Source organism: Harpia harpyja, chromosome 9, assembly GCF_026419915.1.
Source record: "Harpia harpyja isolate bHarHar1 chromosome 9, bHarHar1 primary haplotype, whole genome shotgun sequence".
Lineage (NCBI taxonomy): Eukaryota > Metazoa > Chordata > Aves > Accipitriformes > Accipitridae > Harpia > Harpia harpyja.
The window spans coordinates 32,286,045-32,303,479 of NC_068948.1; the positions used below are offsets into that span (position 1 = coordinate 32,286,045).

At 40.7% G+C, this 17,435-nt stretch overlaps 1 protein-coding gene across 3 annotated transcripts in view; it reads left to right on the top strand.

The window, feature by feature from the left end:
• SVOP (SV2 related protein) overlaps positions 1-16,259 on the top strand; it is a 29,791-nt gene extending 13,532 nt beyond the window's left edge. For 2 of the 3 annotated variants that reach the window (XM_052797362.1, XM_052797363.1), the window contains exons 8-17: positions 2,526-2,589; positions 3,839-3,964; positions 5,029-5,157; positions 6,531-6,604; positions 6,920-6,996; positions 8,104-8,211; positions 9,719-9,830; positions 11,110-11,191; positions 11,423-11,512; positions 12,222-16,259. In XM_052797362.1, coding sequence (XP_052653322.1) covers positions 2,526-2,589; positions 3,839-3,964; positions 5,029-5,157; positions 6,531-6,604; positions 6,920-6,996; positions 8,104-8,211; positions 9,719-9,830; positions 11,110-11,191; positions 11,423-11,512; positions 12,222-12,428 — 1,069 coding nt within the window. In that variant the 3' untranslated portion in view covers positions 12,429-16,259. The remainder of the gene's footprint in view (positions 1-2,525; positions 2,590-3,838; positions 3,965-5,028; positions 5,158-6,530; positions 6,605-6,919; positions 6,997-8,103; positions 8,212-9,718; positions 9,831-11,109; positions 11,192-11,422; positions 11,513-12,221) is intronic. The other variant, XM_052797364.1, reaches the window with a different exon arrangement.
• Positions 16,260-17,435: the final 1,176 nt, after the last annotated feature.

Below are 17,435 nucleotides of genomic sequence, written 5' to 3' on the forward strand. Positions count from 1 at the left end.
AGATTTACAATGATTTCTGTGTGAACAAGCTGGGCTCCTAAATGTAATATGTTATATGCCTTAAGGCCTTTTAAGCTTCTCTCATTCCCTCAGGTAAACCCTGGTGAAAATGAGAGGCCCAAAGAGCCCACCTAGAAGTGGGTAAAACACAACAGACAGCATTTTGTAGCTGTGCCTAAACACTGCATTGCTAGATTGTATTGGCAGAGTCCATAAGGGACGACATGGTCTTGTTGCAAGATAGGTCATGACCTAAATACTAGCATTTAGAGGCAGAGCTGAGCCCTGACTCCTGATGGTAAAACTGCAGATTATTGTTCAGTTAGAGCCTGAACTTTCACGTCTGAACCTGAGTTGAAATTCCAAAACCACACAGCCTAAACCTGGAGCACTGAAGATATATTGATGGCTCAGACACATTCCTAATAAGAAGGCAGCATCAGGGTATTAACGTGTCATTCCATTCACTGGAGAGGGGGGTCTCTAAATTTTCCACCTGGAATAAATAACTCTGCTCTAGGCTTTTAATTAAAAATGTAAAGGGAAGAATATAGCCATTCTTTCTCTGTGTAGTCTTTTATCCTTATTAATAATTGATATTTTGCCCCATGGAGGTGCTATTTCGGAGTAGTCAGAGTCTAACTTTGATTGATGGCTCATAGACTTCTTCACAAGGCCAGTCAATATTCTGTCTTTTCTATTGCCATTCCCAGCTAAAAGATTCAGTGCTGAGATGGAACATCACAGTATTATTAATTTTCTTTTACTGCTCTCCTGCCCACCTTTAGAAGCTGCACAAAAGTGTAAAGTGTATGTAAAACTGAAAAGTCCTTAGCGTGCTGTGTATTGACCAACAGTGAGGCGGTTTCTGCCATGCAGTTCCAACTGAGCACAACTGGAATGAGGCAGGAGAACAAGAAAGACAAAGCGTCAGAGTTAATAATGCCTTGTACTGCAAATACATATTAATGATGTTCCACAGAGCCCCAGCAGAACAGCTACAGCACAGCTAGCGCCATTTTACAGAGGGGTGGATAATGCACAAAGGCTATGTGACTTAATGAGAGACAAAGAAGAGCCGGTTACAGAACTCAGAGTGAATTCCATTGCTGCTGAGTCTGTTTGTTGTTCCAACCCTAATAGCGATTCCTTTGACAGAGGAGTAAATATGTATGAAGCAGGAAAAGTAGCTCCTTTCTAATATCCTTAAGTAAGCTATGTAACTTTGGATATGAGTGGCTGAATTTCAGTGGAATGACATGGGTATCTTTTTAATTGTATATTCTGTAATGGGTATGAGAGAGAGATTTCTAAGAAAGGTGCTATTAAAAAGAAAGCATCCAGCAATAATAAATTAACTGACTATAGCAGATATCCCTCTGTCTATACTTAAGTAGGAGCTGCACCTGAGAAGCTGTGGCCTCCTCTGGGAATTTTCTGTGAGATATTATCTAACGCTGAGTATGACTATTCATTCACAGTGCCAACATCCAGACTTGCAAAGATATGGAGTATTCTCTTAAGAAAACAGTTCTGTACAGCATTAATCAGCTCCTGTTTTCTGCTGCGATATATATAGGGGACTGCTCTACATTTCATTGTGTGATTTTACTTCCTTCTTCTCTTAATCACTGATCTAATATAATATTGTGTGCAACTTTCTACTTCGATGAACTGAGTTCTGGGAAGCTACTCAGAGATCAATCCGCCATTTGTCAAGTTAGTAGGAGTTTTGTCACAAACATCAAAGAAAGCCTAAGGAGTTTAGAGGCAGAAACAGGATGAGTCAATGGAATGCAAACAGAGTAGGAGCAAACAACAACAAGTCTTACCAGACGGTTTGAAGAAGACAAGAGAGCCTTGACTGGCTGCTGGCCCTTGTGTTCATCCTCAGGAAATACTCACAGAGAAGCTATACCATTACTCTTTGGCACAGTCATGAAACAAAGCCTCTGCAGAGTTAGATGATTTATTTTTTAATTCCCACAATAAAAGAATGCAAATTATTTTATACCAGTACCAGGATCAGACCTTGAAAGTATTCACCTCTTGGAGAATTGAAACTTGGCAGAGTAGACTGATGTGAAATTCTCTGAGCCAGTTGTGAAGCCCTGAAGAAATACTTTGCCCAGCAAGAGTTTGTGTTGAATGCTGATGGACCACACTGAAAATAATGGGCATAATGCCTGTCCCAGTCCAGAGCAGGGTTGAGAAAACATACACATCAAGAACTGCTACATTTAGCTAACAACTACAGGGTTACAAAATCACACGAACAGAGCAAATTCTGTCCTCCATTGCAATGATGAACTAAAGGGGTTTTGTTCTGATGTAGAAAGGGGAGTCTGAACCAGTGTCCACTGTCTTGCTGACTCTGAGGGCTAGGAAGGGTTTTGCATTACTACTATGGGTTTGACAATTTTAATAAAAGGCAAACAAAATGTTTGAACCTCTGTCATTGTGCTAACGTAGCATTTTTCTTAATGTGCTAACATGACATTTTTCTCAATGTTCACTCTTTACAGGGTAACCTTATATGCTGAATTCCTTCCAATGAAAGCCAGAGCAAAATGCATTTTATTAATAGAGGTGAGCAGTGTAGCTATGCATACTGGTGCCTAGAGGGACAAACTCTGCTGTTGGTTACATCCATTCAATCCTACTGACAAGAAATCTCACACATAGCTGCAGTCAAATCTTGATTGTCCAAGTTAGTGTGGAGCCAAGGTTAACCTTATACAGTAGTACTAGCTCAGGTCCAAAAGCAGCATGAAGCATTCATGTAATGCTCCACTCTTTTTGTTGAATATGCCTTTTTGCAAATTAACTTGCATCCAGTGCTGTGTAAGTTACTGCTGTTAGCACATGGGCGGGCATTTGGGTATCACCTAATTTCATGGTGAAATTAATCTACAACTCAGTAATGGATAGTGGAGAACTGGCTGTTCAGTAAATGCAGGGCTAAATTCAGCTCCCCATATTCAATCCAAATGTATCAAAGTCACAGAGAGCAGAATTTTGCCTTATAAATACTTTAAGGCAAAATTTGCAGCCCTTTAGTGGATGGTTGAAGGGTCAGAGAACAGTACTATTACTTGTCTGCACCAGTCAGTTTGGAAGGAGCATCCTTGTGCAATACCTCACCAAATTGAAACAGCTTCTCAATGCAAAACGAGTCTTCTAAGATATCTGCTGGCTAGTCCTACATTCAGTGGATTAAATAGAGTTCAGTAGATGAATTACTCCTTTCTGTGTCACTTTTGTTCTGCCACAGTTTGGCTGCCTCTGAGCAACCCTAGGTTAGAAATATATTCTGAGTGTTAAATAAAGAGCTAAGCAGATTCATAATCTAAAGGAGAATAATCCTGCATGGGTAGGATAAAGAGGATGCCAGCTCCATTATTTGCTAAGAAGGTATCAATTCCTTCTTTCATCTACAGGCCAAACTCTGTGGCTTTGGTAAGGAAAACAAATACCATAAATCTCATGGTGGTAGCTGGGAATAATACTCATAGACAGATACATTAACAGCCATTTTGCTTAAGAAACACCATGTGATGAGTCTATTTCTTATGAGAAGCTACCTACAGTTAAACATGAGTGTCTAGAGAAAGGCAATGCTAGGGTTTCAGAAGTGAACATTTTAGCTTCTGCAACATTTAAACAAATCCCCTTAAAATGTCTGGACTCTATTTCGATACAGTGGTGCATATTTGAAATGTCTTTGGCATTTCTCTCTCCAGCTGTCCCTAGAGAGCGCATCTTGGAATGTCACAAAGAAGGAGGCCTTAACAGCACTCTTATTCTCATTTGTGACTGTTTGTTTTCCCTTTGGCAGGTCTTTTGGGCCATAGGGACTGTGTTTGAAGTCCTCCTAGCAGTGTTGGTGATGCCCACTCTTGGCTGGCGGTGGCTTCTCATTCTTTCTGCCCTCCCACTTTTGCTCTTCGCTGTCCTATGTTTTGTAGGTATTCTTTCAAAGATGAATGTATGATGTTCCATCAATCTAGCATTTCTCTACCTGATTCTGTGACCTGATTGAAGGAAATCGTGACAGTTTTAAGCTCTCTGTTGATGTCTTCTTTGAAACGTCTGAAATAATGACAAAAATGCTGTTGTTTCAACAGGGTGCTAGTAAAAACATTCCAGTGAGAGCTGTGTTTATGTGACTGTAATTGCTGGAGGACAATGGTGGGCTGGAATTTTGTGAAACCAAATCAGGCCTGGAAACCTCTCCATTTAATGACTTTGTTTCAACTAAGCTCAGTGGAATCAACATTTTATTAAAAGCTGTTGCTATATTTCCCTGATTGCTCTTTAGATTTTCAAATTATTTTGTCAAAATCATAACTTTCATAATTACTGTCCACTTACTTACTTAAAAAATCCACTCAAATCAGGGGTAAAATCTGCATAGTGCAGGTCAAATTCTAAAATAAGATGTATATGAATTAAACCTGAGCTTCAGTGCACTATTAGGTAATATATTTGCCAATCATTCAGTCTTCTCAAAGATACATGTCCTTGTCAGGTTGTTTAGCAGCTCTTATTATTCCTTAGCCACTGACATTGTTTTTCAGAAATACCTCCAGTTATACAAGTGCTAACATGCTTGTTTTTAATAGGAGCTTAAAAATGCAGATTTTGGAATGCCTAGAGCATCTTGTTATCTGCCCTGGATACTTTGCCTTTCCTACTGATAAGGTATAATGTAAAGAACCTGCAAAAATGCCTAACATTTCTCAAGAATAAAACCAAGGTAACAGAAGGGAAAGATTTTAGACTGGAGTTCTGACTTTATGCTGAAAGTAGGATTTTGCAGTTTCTTAAAGCCTAATGAGGAGTTTGACATTTGGCAGAAAGATGGTTCTCTGAATTGTTAAAGATCAGTTCTGTAATCCTTTTTTGTGCGAGTAGTCTGCTGGAGTCACTGAGATTTCCCACTGTAAGCCCACAAAGAAAATCCCCAGTTTGTTTATTGCTGTCTTTCTGACACCATTGTGTGTGTGATCTGCTTTGCTCTCTTAGTGGCTGCCAGAAAGTGCCAGGTATGATGTATTATCTGGAAATCAAGGAAAAGCAATTGCCACTTTAAAGCGGATAGCAACAGAAAATGGAGCTCCAATGCCTTTGGGAAAATTAATTATTTCCAGACAGGTATGTACAGGTAACAGGCACACTAATAACGTGGGATACAATGAAACTGTGCTACATTCATATTTAATTTTATAAGCAAATAATCAATGTTAAGTTTAATTTTAATATCTCAACCAGTAATAAAAAAATGTGAGAGATGGTCATATATGCCTCTTTCACAGTGAGGAGGAGTTAGTTTCTCATATTTATTTACATGGAAATCCTGAAAGTGAAAAGGACCTTTAAAGTGGGCATTAATGTTATTTAACCTCACTCTGAGACCCTATTATTAAAGAAAATCAAACCTTGAGGCTACCGAAGAACTCAGATCAGAATTCCCAGATCTAAACTCATGAGACAAGATGGAATTTGACTCTTTAGCTGTACGTCATTTTTGATCTAATCCTGATTTTCTGGAGTGGGAAAGCTGCAAGCTCCTATTCAGTCCTAATGCATGGAGTAATTCAGTCTGAGCTGCATATTACTGTATGAATTGCATTGGATTGTTTTTCATTTCAGCTTTATATGACCAACTTTTCAGCACTCCTGTCAACATATAAAGCAGCTCTGCATTTACAGAACAAAGAGCAGATTTTTATAAGAAAAGAAAGTTACAAAGTTAGCCAGCAAGGAAGGACAGCAGAGGGAGACCTGCGGATTTGAACAAGAGCAAAATTGTAAAGCTAGGCAGGAGCCTGTTGGTAATGACAGCGTCTTACTAATCAGAGATGGAGGTTTGATTTTCTAAGGTCTGGATCAGTGAGGATTTGAGCTCCTGTGCATTTCACAAGTGCTTGGTTCAGTCAGGGTAATTTTGATGGGCTGTGCAGGAACACTCTCCAAGTTTTGGATGGTTTTGTTTTCAGGGTGGGGCGGGAAAGTACTTTTCCCTAACCACAAGAGTATGGGCTGAGCCCTCCACTCACTCTCTAAGAACCAGGCAGCTTAAAAGGAGTCTGCTTGCAGGAGGGCTGCTTGTAGCCCTCGTCAGTACCTTACCCTAGATCAGTAGCCCTGAGGGACTGCTCTAATTTACGGGAGCTGGCTGTGGGCCAGCTGTGGATCGGCAAAGTTATGCTCTACCTCTTTCCAGCTCCACCTTGTTCTGACAGATCCTCACCTTCCTTGTGGAGGAGTAGTGTGCCCTGTGCATGAACTGGTTTTGGTAACATTATGCTCCTGGAGAATTCCCCTTGGCAGAGGAATACTTTAGTTGGAACCCAGCTCCAGTGTGGCTCCCACAACCTGAAGAGCCCTCAACTGAAAGCAAACGCCCATCATGAGATAACCTGAGTACATAGTACTGTGTCTTCTATTACCCCTTGTCGCTCTGCATCTTCCAGTCCAGGACCTGTGAGTGCCCTGATCATCTGACTTCTGCTTGTTTTCAACAGGAAGACCGAGGAAAAATGAGGGACCTTTTTACGCCTCATTTTAGATGGACCACATTGTTACTCTGGTTTATATGGTAAGAGGAAATATAAATGGCTCGGTGCCAGCACAATTCTAAATGGTTTTTAATGGAGGTGTTTTACAGTATCACTAAAATACAGCAACTTCCTGCTCAAAAAATATCCCAGCCTGTATTGATCTGTAATTTATTAAACCACCCAATCACTAGCATTCTCAATCTAATTGCCCTTTCATTTTCTAAATGCTGATAGGAAATAGCTTTGAGGTAGCACTTAGTGGAAGTCCTCACACAGTGGGTTCAATTTTGATTCATGTTGTTTACTATAGGTTTGACCAGCTGAGACTTCCTCTCTCATTTTCTTCCTTGCAGGTTTTCCAATGCTTTTTCATATTATGGGTTAGTTTTATTAACTACAGAGTTCTTCCAAGCAGGAGACGTCTGCAGCAGTGAGTACTAATCCATTTTTTCTTTTTTAAATATACCCTGTTAAGTTGTGGAATATCTTTTATTAGATCACCTTCTGCTGTTAGTTTGGAAAGGACTGTGGCTGCCAGCCTGAATTTTAAGGCACCCACTTAAAGGGTTACTTATTTTAAACATTTCTAATAGACTGTTCCTCATCTCCTGCACAATGCAGAGAGGTCCTGCAATGTCTCTGAGCCCAAAACGTAAAACAGCAAGACAACCTTCAAGGGAGACCTGTTAGAAAAAATATCTGTTCTTCTTGAGAAAAAAGTGATTGAATAAATGTAGTTTCCAGATTTGACAGACCTAATTAGTTAGATAGAGATTGCTGCTGCTGCTGTGGAGCTACCAGGTTCTCAAGATGTGAAGACCTGCTGAGAAAAAAGATAATGTTGGGAAACCATCACCCTTTTTGTTGCAGATATTTGTGTTTAAAAAAAAAAAAAAAAGTGCTTTGACCACACTTGAAAAGTTTGATTCCCCAGGGGAGGCATGAATGTATTCAGAACACTTGTAATTAGTGGAAACTGATAGTTGGAAAATTATAGAAAGAGGATGGGTAGTATTGGGAGAAGACATAGATCCCGAGCTTGTACAACAGTGTATTAGCTATTTGAGAGGTCTAACTCTGGTTAGCCTCCACAAAGGAGCATGCATCCTTTAAAAATACTTGTTTTTACAAAGACATGGTATTATTCAGTCTTCTCAAAGTATAGATGAAGTGTTAGTATCCCAATTTATGTAGGGAGAAACTGAATTATTGATGTTAATCCTGTTCACTGTCATGAGCCCTGGACTGAAAAATAACTAAGCCTGTACAGCTGATAGGGAAGTGTAAGTTTTCATTCTGATAGTGATGGTTGCCGAGGTAAGACATCCTGCCACAAATAAGATTATAAACTGTTCAGTTTCAGCTGTATCTTCCAGGTAGAACATACCTGCTGTGTGGCAGGGTCTTTTCAGTACATCCCTTCTATCAGTTTCAGCAGTAAGAGTGATAAAGACATTGCAGGAGTAAAGGAAGGTAAGCAGAGAAGAGATTACTTAAAATAATTAAATACTTGGTTTTTTTATTTTTCCTCCCACAGTATCCAGTAGAAGAAAAGAAGTTAAAGCAAAGTGCAGCCTGACCTGTGAGTATCTGACAGAGGAAGACTACACTGACCTGCTCTGGACAACCTTGTCAGAATTCCCTGGTAAGTGGCAATAAGAAGCAACAGTTCTTCAGGGCCAGTGGCTCAGTGTGATTGGAATGGGCTCTGGTACAAGCAATGAAATGGGCTCTTCTGTCTGGCCTAATGCCAATGTATTTCCTGCAGCTCTGGAGCTCCTTGCTTGGACTACTTGATAGATGCAGTACACACAGTAGCTGTAGCTCTCTTCACTGCCCGTGTGATCACTACAGATAAAATCACTAGTAATTGCTTTGTGAAGATATAATGGCCCAAGCAACATATTAGGCATTCAGAGGAAGAGTAACAATTAAATCAAAGGGGCAGAATCACTTGAACTTTTATCCATAAATGACTTTCCAAAACTATTTTAAAAGGATGGTGGGTATAGTGAATCAATGGAGAACTTGCTCCCTAAAGCTCTGTGTCCAGCCTCAGTCAGGATTTTCAGACAATTTCAGTGAATTTCAATGAACAGTCTGACTTAGGACAAGCAAGATATTTAGTGTGTAATAGCCATTGTTTCTTCAGGTGTAGAAGATGATCTCTCAGTATTAATAGTTTGAAATAATACTGTGAGGCAGTGGTCAGGTTATTTTCACTGTTCTAGATTATAGTTGCAGGGACAAATGCTCAAAGAGAAGCCATTTAATTGGTGAAAAGTTATAAGTCTGTGACTGATAAATATGCATAGTCGCTACCTAATAGGAAGACTGTCCTGCGTAACAGTCATTCTGGGAAGGATGTCAGTGGACAGTGGACAGAAGAGAGAGTATGTACTCTTGGACTGATGCTATATCTGGGTAGGACTGATTTGATCCTGACACATACTAAGGTAGGAGTAAGAAATATTGACAGGGATAACTCTGAATATGACACTGGCAACTCTGATGCTTGAATAATCTCCACACTTGGTATACCTCAGCTTTTGAAAGGATCTGGAAAAGTTGCATAAGAGAGAATGCTTAACATTGTGAGACTTACAGAGCTTGATCTACTTCCTTCGTCAAAGAGCAGGTGAAAAATAATTTGATGGCAGCATATAAATAATGCAATGGAAAGAAAATACTAAGTTCTAAAGAGCCCTTAAATCTAGCAGTAGGAAGATTAGCAGGGAACAATAGTCAGAAGTTGAACAAAAGATATTCCAATGAGACATAAGGCAGGCATTTTTAGCATTCACATTGGTAACCACTGCAATAATCAGAGGTTAACAGATGTCAGAGTTGATTGCTCACTCCTACGTCAGCGTGTAGCCCCTGAGTGTGTGGGCATGTGGATGTGTGGACCAGTGGGGTAGTGAACACGGAGCAAGACTCACCAGCTGGGACACAGACCTTCTGTTTTCACGTGGCACCAATGGCTGGGGCAATCCATTCTACACCCCTAGCTGATGACTCTGCCAGCAAAGTATTTTAAAGAAAGAGAGAACAAAATTTCAAATCTAAATAACCCAGCCTATTTTAAAAGCTAGCTGCTGCAGCCTGCACCTTTGCTCAATTCCCAACGGTCAACTTGTCTCCTTCTACAGGTGTGTTAGTAACACTATGGATTATTGATCGGATAGGCCGCAAGAAAACCATGGCCCTGTCCTTTCTGGTCTTCTCGTTTTGCAGTCTTTTGCTGTTTCTCTGCGTTGGAAGGTAAGTAAGACACGGTGAACAACTGGTATATCTGATTCATCCATGTTCTCTCTTGATTATGGCAGGAGAACTGTAAGTGGTGGTTTGAAAAGCCATGAGATGGTCGTGCTCAACTGGAGAAAGAATTAAGGACGGTGTTAGGTTTTCTCACCAGATTTTGGAAGGAAACTAAAAGAAGCAGGAGAGGAGAAATCCTTCACTGTAATTTTGCAGACAGAGCAATCCAAAGGGGAAAATAAGAGCTTATGTCTGAGTAGGAGGTAACCACTGGACAATTTTTTAAAACAGATCTGATGTCATGAGCCTCGGTAGCTGGTTCATGTACTGCTCTCTGCCATTCAATACCTATGTTTCCCCGGGCTGACTGTACCAGGGGAGTGCTTCACAACCAAGCCCAGTCTCTGCCTCCCATTCAGATGCTCTGACTGCTTCACTTGTCATGGGCTCTTGGTGGTCTCAGTGCTATGGCACAGTTACGTGAGAAGCAATAGACACAGACTGGCACAACCTTGAAGTTGTATACAGAGTAGCTGGTGCAGCTTGATGCTGGCATTGCAGATACATGGGGCCCAATTTTCAAAAGAACTTGGCTTCACATTTTTTTATTGTTCAGTATCTGTCCTTCATGCAGAGTTTCCAAATAACAACTCAGTTGGCAGCTCTACCCTTGAATCTTAATGGTACCAAATTTCCAGCTGAGCTCTGAGAGTCTGCCTCTGACTGCATCTGGCCTTCATGCCATATGCATGCGACAATGTCTGTACCTTGGGGCTGACGAACAAGGAAATGACCTAACAGCCAGAGAAGAACTCTGAATTTAAACCTTTTCAAGCACTGTACAAAACCTTACAGTACAGAAACCTTGTAAGAAGAAACCTTACAAAGCTGCAAATATCCAGGTTTTACATAGGTTCATGTCTTTTAAACAGGAAAGCTGCACTCTCATTTCCTTCTCATGTGTGCCATTTTTTTGTTAGCACCATTCATAATGTGGAATATATTTTTCTTATTTAGATAAGCTTAGGCATTCACTGCTTATTTCAACAGGCCACAGCTGTCAGTTAGAACGAATACACTTAGAAGACTGATGTGATTGTGGGAATGCAGATTGTTTGGCATCATTGTTATATTAAAGGTCCAGAAAAAATACAAAGGGTTCATTAAAAAACAAAAGAAATCGTTCTAACAAATTTAGCATTTTTATTGCACTTGCCTCCAAGTTAAACAAACAGATTGTACAGAACAATCCCAAACACTGCTCTCCTTTTTATTCTCACAGAAATGTTCTTACTGTGCTGCTCTTCATTGCAAGAGCTTTTATTTCAGGAGGATTTCAGGCTGCTTATGTTTACACTCCTGAGGTAAGGAGGTTGTTTTTGTAACGAGAATATTTAAGGGGAGTGAGAACATGGCGGGAAAGTAATTTTTATGACCTCTTCACAATGGACCTTACCCCAGATATGAGTTGATGATCTCATTGTCATTGTCTAACAGAACTTGCTGTAGTACCACTTACTAATTTCCATTGATTTAGGAGACTGGAGGGAAGAGAGCTTCCCACTACTGTTAATGGGCTGATGCTTTGTTCACAGGTTTATCCAACAGCCACGCGTGCTTTGGGCCTGGGAACATGCAGTGGAATGGCCAGAGTGGGAGCCCTCATAACCCCGTTCATTGCACAGGTAAAATCCCTTCTCCTGAGACTGAAGGCACAGGAAGGTGGGGGAGAACCTGCTTTTCTGCTGTAAGGGCCAAACCAAGGGCAATCTGTGCATGATGTGTTGAAGGAGGGTTGTTGTTGCCTGTTCCTTGAGCAGAGTTCAGGCTCATCTCTGAATTTACCTCTTACTCCAGAGCTCCATATGTTGGGGGATAGATAACCAAGCAGCAGGCTGCTGGATGGATGGAAGGACACCTTGGAAGCCACTGCCTGGAGATGGGATTTGTGAGAGACAGGGACTTTCTGTGCATGGTGCGATGCCACCTTTCTCTTGAGATCCCAGGCTGAGGTGCTGGGGGCTACAAACCTCCAGGGTATGTGGAAAGAGCTAGACAGGGAGTTTGGGGGAGCCAGGCTCCGCAGGGACAGGACTCAGAAGACAGTGTCAGAAGCAGTGGCTCTGCAGAGGGCTAGGTAGAAAACTTGTGATTTGCTTAAGTCCTGTCTAACACATAAGGGCAGCATCACCTCGTGGCGCTTGTAATCCAGACTGTTTTGTCAGTGTCTAATAGCTATGTGTCATCACTGAGGAAAGAAAGCATGCAGCAGTGCATGTTAAACATTTTTTCCAATACTGTAATTAAAATTTCTACTACTACATTAGTATTTGTATTTCTTTCTGTGATAAGGCTCAGGGGTACTATTTCGTATTTTCTGCCTTTTTTCTGCAGGTTATGTTGGAATCTTCCGTCTATTTAACACTGGTGGTTTACAGTGGATGTTGCATGCTGGCTGCTGTGGCTTCCTGCTTCTTGCCCATTGAAACGAAAGGTCGTGGCTTACAGGAGTCCAGCCACAGAGAATGGGGACAGGAGATGGTTGGCAGAGGATCTCATTCCCCAGGGGTCACCAGGTCAAACTCTGGATCACAGGAATGATAGGACATGAAAACCTGCTGAAAGAATGAATGATATGAGCAAGATCTCTTTCACAAAAAATCCAACCCTGAAGCATAGAAAGCTGACCATACTGTCACTGCCAATGTCACGTGTCAAACTGCAGGAACTTTTGGGTTGAACCTAAGCAAATTGTGTCTCTGCTGCTCTTTGCTCACACACATAAAAATTTTGCTTCTGTATTGAGAGGCATTTGATCCAGATATCATCTGAAGTTTAGCAGGAGGGGTTTTTCTTAAGTCTGTTGTGCTTGCATGGTCAGCTATTCAGCTTAAAATGTCCCGTGTCAAGCAAATAGCTAACTGAATGCAACTCAGTATAAGCTGTAATTAAAATAATGTACTCTTGATGCCTAAAACCAAAAGATTAATATTTATTGTGTACCTGGCATAGCACATGGTGGATTCCATACACTACAGAATAGGTTTTATGAATTAGATGCCTGCCTTGCACTTTTTAGCCATCAACAACAACAACAACAAAATGTGATAACGGCAAACCGACCAATGCTTTCTAGTTCCCTTGCTTATGGGTTCTGTTCCTTGAGAATTAATAGGCACTGACTGATTGCTTGGAAACAGTTTTCTGAACGTTTCTCCCATCCAAGGCAGGTAGTCTGAGTCAGTGAGGAGTGGTATTTGTTGCAGAGATGGAGTCTTATATAAGAAACATAAATCCTCATGGTTTGGAGCAGAATTTGACTTCTCTAACATTGCCAGAAACTTTGAGCGCTCTGTCTGTTGCTTGGTGAAGACTGCTTCAGCTGTACTGGTGTCTCTTTGTGTGTGGAGATGCACACTGTGGTTTTCTGCATGGGTCCAGGCATGTTTCTTCTCAATTTGCCTAAGTATGTTCTTGTGGTGGTGTAGCCAAAACCTTTGATAAAAATGCCTCAGTCTGAACAGCTGTGTGTAGCAATTTGGATGGAGCTGCTTTCAAGTGTCTCCCAACAGAAGCTGGCCTCCTGACAGCTGGGCAGAACTTCTCGATAGCTGCTGATTGTACATTGACTCTAACATCAAGCTGGTGACAAAGGAATGTAGCTGGCATCATGTTGTAAACGAACAAAAATCATGGGAAGAGCTGAACTGCAATCATCCCTAGATGAGGAACTTCACTCCTTCAGATGTCGCTCCTCGAGGCTGATGATCCTGCTCTTGTCAGAGAATGTAACAGAGTTCAGGTGAGGATAAGTTTGTCTTGTTTGTCAGAAATCTGTCACTATGCAGGAAGTCAGATTTCAGAGTCTGTGGATGTGCAGCGAGGAAATGCATAAGGAAGCTGAGATGTGTCTCATCCATGTCTCAGTTTATTTTCAGGATTCCAGACTATGGAACACACACAACTAAATGTAAGTGAGATAGACTAAATGCTAATCACTAGGCTGTGGGAAGCAATACATTTTTATAGTATGTGTGGTCAGTTGTCTCACGTAAACATAGGTAAGCGTGCAACAAATTTTTGCACAATAGAATATTTTAAGTATTCTGGGAACCAGGCCCCTTTTCTGTGGGGCAAGACTAGGTCACTGAGTCCATGTTTGGGTGCAATACAAGTGAACACAGTTGGGGTTCAGCTTTCACTTAGGGTTTTACAGCACTGTAGTGCAGTATAATGCTCCAAGACATGTTAGGCTGTTTGTTTATAGCACTGAAGGAAAATTAGAAGTGGATAATTCCTTAAAGAAACTGAGGAAACTCAGACTAGTAGAAAAAGGCCAAAGGGTTACTGGTATTCTGTGTGTGGGTATTTTCTGCTGAGAAGAGTTAAAGTTTGACATGGCGCCAAAATGTCTCTGTCCATTCATTTACCACTCGATGATGGTGACTGCAATGAAAGACTCCAGAAGTGGTTGGTCTAAACAGGAAACTTTTCTTTTCACAGTAATATGAAAATGCAATTCAGCTCACAGGGGATCCCACTTTAGATGTGGCTGATGACATAGAAACACACTGTCTCTTCCAGTGGCTGTTGCTGTGTGCTGGTTCGGTTATCTCTGTCTCTGCTGTCTCTGTATCCTGGGTGCTTAATCTCCAGCAAGCTCAAGTTCCAGTTGATCGATCCCCAATAAACAGACAGGGCTCTCACGGCACTGACAACCGGTGCAAATAATTTGTTTTTACCTCCTTCTGTCAGGCTGTAGTTGGATAATTCTTCCTAATGCACTATGCAACTGGGGTAGCTCAGACCTGCCTCAAAGTAGAGAGAGAGACATACTTGTTTCCCTTGGACTGTCCCTCTGATGTGCGAGAGATGGACAAGACACTGGCAGTGAGGACGCAGTTCCTGGGATGGTTTTAGATCAGATATTAGACCATGCGTGTGACCAGTGAGCTAGAAAACCTGCCTTGTCTTTGCATAGTATGGACCATTCACCCTTTAATGGAAGTTCTGACTATCATCTTCTTCCTCCTGCTGGTGAAGGCACTTGAGAGCATGCCAGTCCACACCTGACAGGGGCACATCCAGATGCTTACGTGTCTCTTGCCGTGTGGGCTTCCCATTAGCTGTGTTTACAGTTAGGTGTATACCCCAAAACTGGATGGCCTGTAGGAGAATTCAGCAGGTTGTCAGTCTGCATTAGAGATGAGAAAGAACATAAAATGCATGACATCCGTGGCCTGACGGAATGCCACCTTACAGGCGCCTTTAGTTAAAATTCTACTTTTCCAGTGTTAATGTTCACATATCACTTCATTTTTTTGAGTCAATATTCAACAGTTTTAGAGGACTGCATTGCAACGGCCTTCAAAGTGTGCATTCAGAGTGTTTTAGGTGAAGTATATATATATCTCATAGATTTGCACATATGTATACTTCAGATAAAATATTTCCCAGGTAAAGATTTATAGGTAGTGTGAAACCTTTTGATGCTGTTGAGTAGTTCAGTTTTAACCTGTGACTTTTACAGTATTAAAAAAAAATCAAAGGCATTTTTGCTTTTCACTTTTTATGAATTCTGCATTGACAATGTACATAATGATACAAACGCCAAGATTGGTCCTGCTGAGACATCTTCATAGTCTGGGTCTTTGATTTAGAGACAGTGATGCCTAAAGCATGATCCAAAGCTCACTGAAGTCTGGGAGAGTCTCCCATGGATATTTGTGGGCTTTAGATTAGCTGAATAGAGGAAGACAGGTAGGAGCACGCCACAGCTGATCCCACCTCACTGAAATCAGTAGGAGCCTATTGGGCACTGAAGAAACAGAAGAGAAGTTCAGGTTTTGCAAGTCCTTGCATATTATTAATAATGGAAAGATATTTTAGGTTGTTCACTGAAAAACTGAAGAACATTTGGGTTGATACACAATAGCCTATAAATAATCACAAGTCATATTTTGTTAATATGGCAACATCATTGATGTATATAATAAGCTTCCAAAGATTGTTTTACACACTGGCAAGTATTTTTCACTGATGAAAGAATTAATATAGCTAGTTCATTTAAAACAATAAAGTGAGATAATTTTGAATGAAAATCGAGAGCAAACGGAATTGTGGGATTCAGAGATTTGCTAACTGTCCAATATATTAATGTGCAAAGCTGTTGTGGGAAAAATAATTCTCCAAGTGTGCTTTGATGGAATGATTTATTATTCCTAAATGCTTGCCAAAAGAACATTGAATGTTTTCCTGTGTTTGAATGTACAGTTTCTAAGCTGGATACATTTTAATGTTTAAAAACTTTGTGTATACCAAGCTTGTTGTAAAATACTCCTTTTGTTCCTATGTTACTGATGCAACACTGGATAGTTTAATTCCACACTAGATATTTTATGTTAAACAAATAAATAGTTTTTTCAGTAAAAATGCTTTCGGCTGTTTTATGGGACTTTTACGAAGGGTCAGTAACTTTACCGGTTTTTGTCTTGATGTTCAGAGATTTGAGATACATGCTGCTCTATGGACTCAGCTGGATATGCAAGGGCTCAGCACTTTGCAGATCTGACTCATGGTGTGTGTGTGTGTTTTGTGTATTTGGACATAAAAGTCACAAGATTCAGGTTTGCATTATAAGTAACCTCATAGATAATGACAGCTAAATATTTTTTAAATTATCTTAAGATCTGTAGTTGCTTTTTGCATTTAATTCAGTTTAGACAATAAAAACCAGTCAGTTTTGCTTCTTGCCTATGGGTAATTTCTAGCAGTGCCTTTAATGCTGCAATATGTGATTGCAGATCACAAAGGCCGGTTGGGAGGAGGTAGTTTAGCATGTGTCTGGACTTTGGGGCAGGGAGGGTTCCTTCTTTTTATTTACTTTTTAATGTAAACTTTTCTTTTACGTATCTTGTTTTTATAAAATATAATTAAGTGCATAACCCTGACTGTATTCCTCTACCCTTTAAATGATATTATTATTTTGATGTCCAGTAATTTACAAACATAAGGTTGTTCATGTCTGAGTCAAAATGACTAATGATCTGTAAATACTTTGCATGCTCATACAGTCTGTTTTCATCTCCGCGTGCATTCATTTTCCTTCTCGCAGCTTGTGCAGCTGTTGACAGTCCACTGGGATGAAGAGTCTTATTTCTGGGAATGGAAACGGTTGGTAATTATGGAAGGGTTTGTATCGCGGAAGCAATACTTAGGGAGAATATTCATTCTTCTGTGTTTTCTGTGAACTTTTTGGCATCCTCAGGCATTTCTAAAGCTCATTCTGTTTTCCAGAATGCCAGAGCTGCTGTTTGCTTACAGAGGATAACTTTACTGATACTTGATGTATTTCCAGCTTTGTTCTGTGTCACAGGCAATCGTTGTTGAGAACGGCAAGTTTGTAAAATGTGCTGATGCCGGCCGCTGGAGATGGCGGTTTGTGCTTGTCAAGAAAGTATGTGCAGCAGCTGTCCAGCCATCCCACTGACTCCCTCTCACCTTGCCCTTGCCACAAAAGTGAACTTCAATCTCATGACTCTTCTGTCCCACAGTGTGTCATCTGTGGCTGCCAACAGTGTAAAATACCTTTCCTAGTCTCAAAATGGA